The 12,416-nt window shown below is 43.5% G+C and overlaps 1 protein-coding gene across 1 annotated transcript in view; it reads right to left on the bottom strand.

The window, feature by feature from the left end:
* cyth3a (cytohesin 3a) overlaps positions 1-12,416 on the bottom strand; it is an 81,744-nt gene that overhangs the window by 14,547 nt on the left and 54,781 nt on the right. The window contains 3 exon segments of the mRNA XM_052022521.1: positions 954-1,065; positions 3,883-4,031; positions 10,517-10,629. Coding sequence (XP_051878481.1) covers positions 954-1,065; positions 3,883-4,031; positions 10,517-10,629 — 374 coding nt within the window.

Raw genomic sequence — 12,416 nt, 5'->3', positions numbered from 1 at the left:
AAATTCACCTCAGTTTTAAATGTTTTCTGGATCCCAGGATTCTACCAAGGCAGCTTCAGTGGCCAGAGCTTGCCTGATGGTTTGCTCTTGCCCTTCATGTAAGGCAATGTCAGCATGGAGGAGACGGGCCAAAGGGCCTGTTTCCGTGCCGAATGGCTCTATGACTCTGTAAGCTTATCCCAGCAGCACAGCTAAAGCATGAAGACAGGAGCTCACAGGGTAAACCTAAACTCCACAGCACACCAGCTCACAACATCCTGCCCCCAGAAACCAACAGACAGCACTGTGGCACTGGGAGGCACAAACAGTCAGAGAACTCGACCCCTGCATAAAAGACAAACCTTACTGGAATTTACGTAAGGGAGTATAAAAGACTTGCAATTTCTATAACATTTCTATAACATGCACTGAAATACCTTCTGAAGTTTAGGCATCGTTGTAATGGGAATTGAAGGTTACGGGGAGAAGGCAGGAGAAAGGGGTTGAAAAAAAAAAATTAGCCATGATTGAATGGCAGATCAGACTCAATGGGTCAAATGGCCTAATTCTGCTACTATGGTCTTATGGTAATGAGGGGGACGGGACAGTCAGTGCACAGCAAGATCCCACAAAGTGAAATAATGCCCAAAAATCTTTGACTTAGTAATGTTCCTTGAGGGCTAAAAGCTAGCCAGGACAGAAGACAAGATCTTTGACTTCCAAAAGTGCAGACAGGCTTAGTTCAACATCTTAGTGTGAAGGATGCCCCAGCAGTGCCGGGCTCCCTCGCTACTGCACTGGAACATCAGCCTACATTATGTGCAGAAGCCTCAGTGGCAAAAATGCAGCCCACTACACTCACTACAAACACCCCCCAGCCTGTTACAGTGGTACCACCAGTCCTGGCATCAACTTGGGTAACATCCTTTAAATGCCCTTTTACACAGTATTTGAATACAACAGGCCAAACTAACCTAATTTTAGTAGCCAGCCTTCGCGGTCAGGGTTAAAGAACGTGTGGGTCAAATCATTCCCATCGTCTTCAGGGATTTTGAAAGGCTCATTCTTAATACTATCGTACAAGTTCTGCAGAGAGATGGGAAAGAGATTAGCACAAAACTAATGAATAAAATACCATTTAAATTAACTTAAAACACAGAAATAGCCGACACAGCCCCTCCAGTCCACATCAGGGTTCCAAGTTCCACCCAAGGCCCCCTCAACATGTCTTTCTAACCCTTTGTGTATTTAGAGGAAACTGAACAGACACGTTAATTTCTCATTATGGGAGCGATTTCCACGTTCCCTCTTTATAAAGAAGGAATGTCTTGCAGATTTAGACGTGCCTAACCATTATTATAACCTCCAGCCCTGATCTCTTGCACAGAAGTGGTGCCAGAGGATTGGAGGGCTGCTAACATCATAACATTGTTTAAAACAGGACTCATAACAGGAGTTGTTAAACTAACTAGCCTTTATTTACAGTAATGAACACTCTAAAAGGACAGTACAAACCTTCCATTTAGAAAGTCACAGATAGATAGAAACATAGAAAACCTACAGCACAATACAGGCCCTTCGGCCCACAAAGCTGTGCCAAACATGTCCCTACCCTAGAAATTATTAGGCTTACCGATAGCCCTCTATTTTTCTAAGCTCCATGTACCTATCCAAAAGTCTCTTAAACGACCCTATCATATCCACCTCCACCACCGTTGCAGGCAGCCCATTCCACACGCTCACCACTCTCTGAGTAAAAAACTTACCCCTGACATCTCCTCTGTACCTACTCCCCAGCACCTTAAACCTGTGTCCTCTTGTGGCCACCATTTCAGCCCTCGGGAAAAGCCTCTGACTATCCACATGATCAATGCGTCTTATCATCTTATACACCTCTATCAGATCAGGGAACAATCAGTACAGCTTTGCTAAGGGAAGGTCCTATCCAACCAACTACACTGACTTGTTAAAGGAACCAAGGAGGCTCTCACCTTAAACCTATCCCCTGGAGTTTGATACACCCCTACCACAGGAAACAGACACTCTCTATCTGTGCTTAGGTAGCCTACATGCACTGAAACAAGGGTTTCTGAGAGATTGAACATGGCAGACTGCTCAAAGCAAGCAAAAACCAAAGGATCCAAGGAGAAGGAGCAAACTGGATCCAAAACTGGCTCAGTGACAGGACACAAATGATAATGGTGGACGGGTGCTTTTGCAATTGGTAGGCTGCTACCAGTGGGACTCTGTAGAGCTCAGTACTTCATGCTATTATAAAGCAAGGGGCAAAAAGTAATGATTTAGTCCAAGATGTAGAAGCACAATAGTTTTCAGATGATACAAGAACTGGATCGATGCTCAACAGTGGAGAGTGCTTTAGATTGCAGCAAGATCTAGATTGATGGTCAACTGGACAGAAAAGTGGTAAATGGGATTTAATCCAGAGAAGTGCGAGGTAATGCAGCTGGGTTAGTGCAAGAAGGCAATGGAATTTACGATAAATGGGGGAGTGTGGAGGAAGAAAGGGACCTTTGAGTGCACGTCCACAAATCCTTGCATGTAGCAGAACGGGTAAATAAGATGGCAAAATAATAGTATAAATACGCTTTCCTTTATAAGCAGAGGCACAGGGAGTTATACAACACTAGTTACACCACGGCTCGAGTACTTTCTGCAGTTCTGGTCACCACATTACGGAGGAGAGATGTGGTTGCGCTGGAGACGTGCAGGTGAGATTTACAAGGATGTTGCCAGGACTGTGAAAAAAAAAAGCTATATGAGGAAAAGTTGGAGAGACTGGGGTTGCTTTTTTTTAAAAATGGAAGTGAGGTGGCTGAGGACACAATTAATTGAAGCGTACAAAATTAAAATGACCAGTAAATATGAAGAACCTAGTAAATATGAAGGACCTAGTTCCCTTAGCTGAGGGGTCAAAGAAACCAGGGAACACAGGTTTTAAATAATTGGTGGAAGAGAGAAGGAAAATAAATTAAGCAGGAGGGTGAAGGAGGTTTGGAAATCTTATATTTAAAAAGTACTTGAAAGTGTATTTGAAGAACTGTGACCAGCAAGGAAGGCTACAGACCCACTGCTGAAAGTAGGATCAGACAAGGTATCTTTTGCAGCTAGCAATGGGCCACGTGGTCTCAGTGTCGTAATTTCCATGAGTTCTATTCCATCTTCTCTGTGTCTACCCTATCAAGCCCCTTTGTCATCTTAAAGACCTCGATCAGGCGAACTCTTAACCTTGTCTCCACCAAAGGCTCCCAGGCAGCCTTTCCTGATGTGTAGAACCTCAGTGCTGGGACATTCTTTGTAAGTATTCTTTACGCTTTTTCTTGCGTTGTTCACTGGTAAAACAGCCAAAACATTTCAATTGGAACTCACTTCTTTTTAGGACTTTTAACTGTGTATTTAAAATGCCTCAAGTGCTCAGGAGATTTCTAATTACTTCCTATGCAATTAATTATAGTCATAGCTCAGGTAAGCGTCATAGCCATACCAGGCATTGCTAGGTCCCACACACAGGTAATGAGATAAAATGACCAGTTAGTTTTTTTTTAAGGAATCAACGCTGGTCAGGACAACTCCCTGCTCTTCTCCAAAGAGGTGCAAGAAGATTTTGTTGTTTTTACAAACAACCAAGACGTTAGGGCCTCAGTTTAAAACTGCATCGAAAGATGCCCCTACAACGTGTACTGAAAGATTAGCCCATATTAAGCAATAAATCTTGTGGTATCGATTGAACAAATGACCAGATTCAGGTGGTCTGAGCACTGCTAACCCAGCTGTGCTGACAGAGGAAACAACTTTGATTCACGGAACACACTTCCCTAACATCCACCCCACCTCATGGCTTTTTATTGGGGCAAAAAGGGAAAAATGCTTTAATTAAACACTCACCCTGAGTAACTCTTCTGGAAGGTCCCCACCTTCATTGATGCCTCGGTTCATGGATATAAATCTTTCAACAGCAGGTTTGTCCCTCACGTTGGGATTATGCAAACTTGTATTCAGCATAATTATGGCAAATGATAACACATAGCAAGTGTCTGTGGGCAGGAAAAGACAAGCAGTTAAACACAACTTTCTTCTTCGATATTTGTGTCTTAAGTGTCTTAAATTCAAACATCTCCACCAAGGCCATTCAGCTAATTGAGTCTGTGCCAGGCTTTTCGTATACCAACATAGTCAGCCCCCACTCATCTTTCTCCACAGCTCTGAAAACTTACCTTCAACTATTTATCCAATTCCTTTTAGAAAGCCATATTTATATCTATATCATCAGACCATTCTAGGTTACAACCATTTTTAGCATTGAAATAGTTTTCCTCTCATAACATCCCTGAAACTTTTACCAGTCACTTGGTGTCCCCTAGTCCTTGAACCATCTACTATTGGGAACAGTTTCTTTTGGTTAATCCATTTATGGTTCCATACACCCGTCAACAGATGAGGTGTACAAGATGATAAGAGGCATAGATCCAGTGGAAAGTCAGAGACTTTTTCCCAGGGTGACAATGGCTAACACGAGAGGACGTAATTTTAAAGGTGATTGGAGGAAGGTATAGGGGGATGTCAGGGGTAAGTTTTTTTTTACACAGAGAGTGGTGGGTGTGTGGAACGCACTGCTGGCAGAGGTTGTGGGGACAGATACATTAGGGGTATTTAAGAGACTCTTAGATAGACACATGAATGATAGAGAAATGGGGGGGCTATGTGGGAGGGAAGGGTTAGATAGATCTTAGAGCAGGATAAAATGTCGGCACAACATTGTGGGCCAAAGGGCCTGTACTGTGCTGTAGTGTTCTATATTCTATTAACAGAACCATCCAATGGTTATAGCACAGTAAACATTCAACTAGCTCCAGGTAGAACAACCCCATCAGTCCCATCCTCTGCTCCTTCCTCATATCCCTGCAAATTAACAAAAGACTTTCCCCAGACCCCCTTCTATCATTTGCCCAACATTTTACATCTCTGACCCATGGTCCTCGGACCCTGTGCTAATTGAAACACCTATCTAAACCAGTTGTACTTGTGCACAGCTATATCAAATCTTCACCTTTTGCTCCAAGGAAAACTACTTTTCTAGACTAACTTTGTGGTTTGAAGTCTCTCATCCCTGGAACCTCTTTGACCAAGTTTGGTCACCTGTCCCAATATCCCCTCATATGGCTCCTGTGAATGGTCTTGGAATGTTTTACTTCATTAAAAATTGCAACACAAATGCAAGTTTATTTTTCCTTACATTTTAAGTTTGTTTTCCTTCCAATACTGAAAGGTTTTGCAAATCAATCATTAAAAATTCAATAATCAAACATTAAAAATAAGATCTTGGGAGAAATTCTAAAGCAATTTGTGTCAAACAAAATGGAGCCTCTCTCTTTCATTAAATATTGTACGTGGCAAGTAAAGAAAGAACAAACTTACATTTCCATGGAACTTTTCACAATCTCCAGATGCCCAAAACACTTCATAACAAAGGCAGCATTAAGTGTGGCCCCAGTTATACGTAAAATTAAATTTAATTGTGAAAGGATTCAAGTGGATTGAGGCAAACGTTAACCATAGAAACGGTGGGGGTCTAGAACTCATGACTGAAAAAGTAGAGCCAGGAATCTTCTTGGGTAAGCATTTGCAGACCAAGTACTGGGAAAGGAGTAAGGGAGTTTTGCCCATTTACAGGCATGGCCTCAATGGCCTCTTGCGCTGTAAATCCCTATGATTTTACAAAATATAATTGCAAATGTGTGTGCCACAAGATTCTATAAATGACAATGAGCAGATAATGTGTTTTGGTGTTGAATGAGGGAGGATAAATATTGGCTAAGGCTACCACGGCAAACTCCCCTGTTTTTCAAAACCATGCATGGGATGTCTTTAGGGCAGACTCTGTTTAATACCTCTTCCTCAAGACCACACCTCCAACACTGCAGTGTTCCCACAGCTGTGCACTGTAGCGGCAGCCTAGACCGTACACTTAAATCTTTGAAGTGAGGCTTGAACACAAGGGTCAAAAGTGCCTCTCGCTTAACCTGATACCTGGTTAATAGACAATTGTTCTTTTAAAGCCAGCCAAGATAGACTAAAAATGCAAAGCAGACATGCAGATATTGAGAAAGGAAAAAGAAATTTAATTGAACAAACAGTCAAAGTCAGAGACACAGATGAGGCTTTAGCTGCCACCTTTCACACGAACCATTCTACACAGAAGCTGCTGGGTTAGAGGATATCCTGTTTAATGAACTTGACCGCGAGTGGTCAAAGGTGTGTTACACATCGATCTGCATCAGCATTTGTTTTTCCTTTTCCGAAATTAGGGAAGTAGTCCAGATGGGGGAGAGAAAAGACAGGCAAACAAAGAGCAAGTAGCAAGCTTCAAAACTGAATCAATATCTTATTCTATTTTAATCTTCTCCCCGCCCCCACCTCCATCCCCTTTGGGAGAACGTTTTAGTATAGAGTTGTGATCAGCACTCTTGTGAACAAGATTTACTGTCCTGCTGAAGAGCGCAGACACTTCCTACCCTATTTACTCACTCTTCCTCAAGTGATCTACTCCCACGCTGGTACACAGGTGGTGACTGACCTCCACAACCCCAGCGTCAGGAGATGCTGGATTGCAGTCAGGAGCTAGGAAAGCCAGCCCAGGTTATCCACGCCCTCGTTCAAGAGGAAGTGCGCATCGAGATGCTACAAGCATACCAGGGCCAAGCGAATGGAGCGGAGATAGGGGAAGGAACAGGGGGTAGGGGCAGCGAGGGAGGAGTGCCCAGAGTCAAGAGGAAGGCTGCAGTGTCTCTACAGATTAAATTGAAACTTTAATTGAATAACTCTTAAAGAAACCAAGGACGAAAACAGCCAAAAAATAATAAATGCTGACGTGACTCAAGTCAACTGTTTCATTTGCTTTTATTAGACCACCGAATTTCTAAAAACTGCTTAATGTTTGACAATAAGAGGTAACTCAGAGTGCAGAGATGATCGCAAGTCACATTTATATAATACCCTTTATGTGGCAAAACACTTTGAAGATGCCAACCAGGAATTTATTAGATAAATTTTGGTTGCAGAGAAGGAAATATTACCACAGATGACCAAAAAATTGTTCAGGGAATTTCTTATTAAAAAAAGGGGGGTGGGCAGAGGGGCACAGGAGAGAGAGTGATGGACAAAATGGTGAGAATGCAAACCAGTAACACAAGCAGCAGGACTTTAACAACAACACATTGCACTCAGTAGATTTGACCTAGCAGGTGCCCAAGACTAGAAGCCAACCTTCCACAGCCAAATGCCTCCTCTACACACAAATCACACTTGGGCCAGGTGAGCAGGACAGGTGTAGTTGAATCCAGCGAAACGTGACAGAAAAGTAAAGAACCCAAACTGTCAACCAAACATGGAATGCAAAGATCACGGATGAGGATAAGGAATAAACTCAAGGACTGCTGGAAGGTAGGCCAGGGAAGTACTGGAATAAACTAAATAAAGCCTACCCTTGTCTTCAATCTTCATTTCAACCTCTGTTCCCCAGGTATCACTGCTCCCCTGACAGACTATTTGAACCCCTGATATCACTTTTCCAAATCCAAACCACAAGATGAGCTTTACATCACACATCAACTCCACCACTCAGACCACCTTTTTCTATTTCCATAACATCACCCAACTCCTCAACTCATCTGTTGCTGAAATCCTCAAACACGGCCATTAAGTTTCGACTTCAATACTCCAAAACACTCGTCAGCCTCCATTGCTGGACTCTACATGAACTTTGAAGTCATATAAAATTCAGCTGCACCTGTCTTAATTCACACCATCTCCTATCCATCCAACACCCATGGGCCTGCAGACACTTAAATAAGATTTCTTTATTAGTCACATGTACATTGAAACACACAGTGAAACGCATCTTTTGCGTGGAGTGTTCTGGGGGCAGCCCACAAGTGTCGCCACACTTCTGGCGCCAACATAGCATGCCCACAGCTCCTAACCCATACGTCTTTGGAATGTGGGAGGAAACCGGAGCACCCGGAGGAAACCCACGCAGTCACGGGGAGAACGTACAAACTCCTTACAGACAGTGGCCGGAATTGAACCTGGGTTGCTGGCGCTGTAATAGCGTTATGCTAACCGCTGCACTACGTGCCTGCCTTCCAGTTGAGATTTGCATCAATTATAAAACTTCCATCCTTGTATTTGCTTCCCTCCACCTTTCCCCTTCAATACTCCAGTTCTGTGACCTTCCAGGCTTTCTATGCTCTTTCATTCATGGCCTCATGAACTCACTGATGTTAATGTACCACCGCTGCTCTGCTTTCCGCTGCATCGACCCCATCTCCACTCTTCACCTCATCTTCCCTCGTCCTCCCTTTAAAGTGCTCCTTACCACATTGACCCAGTTCTTGCTCTCGAATGTGGCCTGGACTTCAAGCTTTGCTTGATGACACTTCTGCAAAGCACCATGAGATATTTCTGCTACGTTAAAGAGACAACAGAAATGAAAGTTGCTGCTGTCTGTAAACTAATTTTTTCTTCCAGGCTGCAGGGATGGGATGAACAAGATCTAAGCTTCTGGGGCTGAAAAAAGTTGAAACATTATTTAAGTATTCCTACACTTGGGTCTTCACCCTCTCCTACATTGTATACCCTACCTAGATTAAGAATTGGGATGACATGGTGGTGAAGCTAACAGAGCTGCTGCCTCATAGCTCCAGTAAGCTGGGTTCAATCCTGATCTCTCATGCTGCCTGCGCAGAATTTGCACGGTCTCCCAGTGACCATAACGGTTTCCTCAGAGGGCTCCGTTTTCCTCCCACATCCCAGAGATGTGCAGGTTGGTAGGTTAACTGTCGACTGTAAACTTCCACTAATATAGGTGGGTGGTAGAAATGATAGGGAAGTGGGGAGAACAAGTTACAGGGAAAATTATTGGGGGTGGAATGGAATTGCTGTGTTAGCTGGTATAAAAGATGAGCCAAACAGGGGCGGCATGGTAGCATAGCGCCAGTGACCTGGGTTCAATTCCCACTGCTGCCTGTAAGGAGTTTGTACGTTCTCCCCGTGTCCTGCGTGGGTTTCCTCCGGGTGCTCCGGTTTCCTCCACCTTCCAAAGACGTACAGGTTAGGAGCTGTGGGCATGCTGTGTTGGCGCCGGAAGAGTGGCGACACTTGCAGGCTACCCCCAGCACATTCTTAGCAATGCAAAAAGACGTTTTTCACTGTGTGTTTCGATGTACATGGGACTAATAAATAAATATCTTATATCTAATCTTATACTGTAAGAAAGAATGGAAAGATTGAAATTTGCTGTCATTTCTTCAATTCCTCCCTCCAATACTTGGATTACCGTAAATAAAATTCAAATGAAAAATTGACACATGATAAAGGCTAGAACTGTCCTCAGCACTGGTGAAGATTTTGGCTGCTTCTCATTGTACTGTAGCTCAAGAAACTTCTGGGACTTTTCAGACGAGAAGTGGCTTTTGGCAAAATGACAGGAACTGGACCAAGATATGGGAATAACCAAGACTATTCCTCCCCCTCATGGCTCCTCATGTACTGTTATCTTCGGATCCTCCGGACTTGCAGAGGAATTTTGAGGAGTGAAGGGAAATGTGTTGATGCAAAGACATTTCATCCAGCAGCCTCATAGTATAGCTCATTGTATAAAAGACAAACCAAGATCTGCTGTGATGTGTCAAGAGTGAGAGAAGTTGCTGACCCTAATCTGAGAGGAGACTATTCAGCTTCTTGTGACTGTCTCTATTTACTTGCCTTAGTTGAATAACCTTTAATACTCTTACTCAAAAATTATGTAATATAGAATCAGGAGTTGCCATACAACTATAATACCTTCTGTCATTCAAAACAATTGTGGCTGATCCTATGCCTCATCAACATTTCCATCCAACTCCCATATCCCTTAGTGTCCTGAAATCTACTCAACAGCTCAGCATTTTTGCCCTTTGGGGTGGAAAATTCCAAAGAGGCACAACCCTCAACAAAAAAACTCCTCCTCATCCTTTAGGATGGAGATGAGGAGGAGCTGCTTTTCCCAAAGAGTAGTGAATCTGTGGAATTCTCTGCCCAGGGAAGCAGTAGAGGCTACCTCATTAAATATATTTAAGACACAAACAGGTTTTTGCACAGTAGGGGAATTAAGGGTGATGGGGAAAAGGCAGGCAGGTGGAGCTGGGTCCACGGCCAGATCAGCCATGATCTTATTGAATGGCGGAGCAGGCTCAACAGGCCAGATGGCCTCCTCCAGCTCCTTTTTTTTTTAAAGTTCTTATGGTTCTTACCTCGAACCTAAATGTCCAACCACTCATCCCGAGATGAAACTCCCAGTTATAAACTCTCCCTCCAGAAGGGGGTAATAGCCTCTCAACATTTATTAATCAAAATTCCTGAGTGCCTTCTATTTACAAGCAGGGAGTACTATAACATAAAAGACTAAAAGGTGAGAGAAAAAAGAAGCAAACCCACAAAATTATGGAACGTACTTGTTGCTTGTAGATATAATTTTACCAACCTGTTGACTGGAAGACCCCTGGATTGCACTGACAGTAACGCGAGGCAAATGCTTCCATCATGCGGTCTATTTTCTGTGCCTCTCCTGGCAGCCTGAAGCTCCACAGAAATTGCCTGTCACAGAACAACAGGAGGACCAATTGTGAACAACTTGTTCAATCCGCAGTTTCTTACGCTGAAAGAGCGGACTGGTGCCAAGGGCTTATTCATTGCTACAAGTTCTACAAATTCCATCGCTCACAACATGAACAGCTTGAAGCACACTGGGGCATTGTTTCTTGTGTCACCATGTGATGATGGTTTTAAAAAACAGGCTGAACATTGTACACTTAATGCCAATTAATGGAAGTTAATCTCTCCTGCTCCTTTGTACAGTCAGACACACATACCCTAAGACAGGCACACATACGTACACACGTGTTCTATGATAATTAATTAATATAATCATAGGTATCTCATGAACCACATCACCCATAGTCCCAATGTTTTTTTGCTGATGTAACACTGCAACTGTCTTCCGGTATGAGTTAACATTGAACAGCCACACCTAGCTTCATGTCCCATTTCAAACCAGTGATAGAACTCTCAGTACAAGAAACGGATTCAAGCAGAGCTTTATTCTCCACATAGCAATAACCTAAATCACATGAAGCCTAATATTTCAACCTCACAGGGGTTCCCCAAAGCCAATATGGACGCCCTGTTGACTAGTTACCCTTGTAATAGGGATTCATGCATACCAATTGGGTAAAAGGCAAGATCCCACAGAAAGCCTGGTTATTTACTGTATTGTTGTCTGTCTTTGGCACAAACTGGGGAATAAGTATAACTGGGGGAGAGCTCCCCTGTGTTTCTTTGAGACAAGTATCCACCTGAGAGAGCAGACAGGACACCTTCTCCCAGACCCAAATGGCCCATCGCCAACAGTCAGCACTCTCAGTGCCGCCTCGTGGCCTCAGTCATTACAACAGAGGAAGCTGCCATTCGGCCCATCAGATCTGTGCTTGCTGCCAGCAGCACCACTCCATCAGTCCCATTCCTGCTCCAATTTATTCTGTAGCACTGCAACTTATTCTCTCACACGTGCCCATCAATTCCCCTTTGATTATTTTTGCAGTAGCCAATGAAGCTACCAGCAAATCTTTGGGAACTGGGAGGAAACCAGAGCAGAAACAAAACAAACAAACCAGGAGAATGTGCAAACACCACATAGACAGCACCCAAGGCCAGGATCAAACGCAGGTCCCTGGAGCCAGATGGCAGCTGTACTAATTGCTATGCTGTCCTTGTGGGCTCATGACTCTGGAGTGGGACTTTGATCCACAACCTTCAGATTTGAAAGCAAGACTGGTACTCACCGCATCAAATTCCTACCATATCCCCAATCTGGTCACACACACACACCCCTTTCAAAGCATTTCAAAAAGTTGGTTGCATGATATGAAAAGAATCTATTAATACTAGGAAGGAAAATGCTATGCTATCCTTGGAGCATAGAAGAATGAGGGGAGATTTGATAGAGGTTTACAAAATTATGAGGGGTATAGACAGAGTAAATGCAAGTAGGCTCTTTCCACCTAGATTAGGAGAGATCAGTACGAGAGGACATGGCTTTAGGGTGAAAGGGGAAAAGTTTAGGGGAAACATTAGGGGGAATTTTTTCACTCAGAGAGTGGTGGGAGTGTGGAACGAGCTGCCATCTGATGTGGTAAGTGCAGGCTCACTCTTAAGTTTTAAGAATAAATTGGATAGATACATGGACGGGAGAGGTCTGGAGGGTTATGGACTGGGTGCAGGTCAATGGGACTAGCAGGGTCAAATGGCCTGTTTTCTGTGCTGTAGTGTTCTATGGTTCTATGATGTGAAATAAAAGTTTACATTGATAATCTCCTCCATTCATT

This window comes from Pristis pectinata, chromosome 8 (assembly GCF_009764475.1).
Source record: "Pristis pectinata isolate sPriPec2 chromosome 8, sPriPec2.1.pri, whole genome shotgun sequence".
Lineage (NCBI taxonomy): Eukaryota > Metazoa > Chordata > Chondrichthyes > Rhinopristiformes > Pristidae > Pristis > Pristis pectinata.
This window is presented reverse-complemented; position numbering and strand designations above follow the sequence as displayed.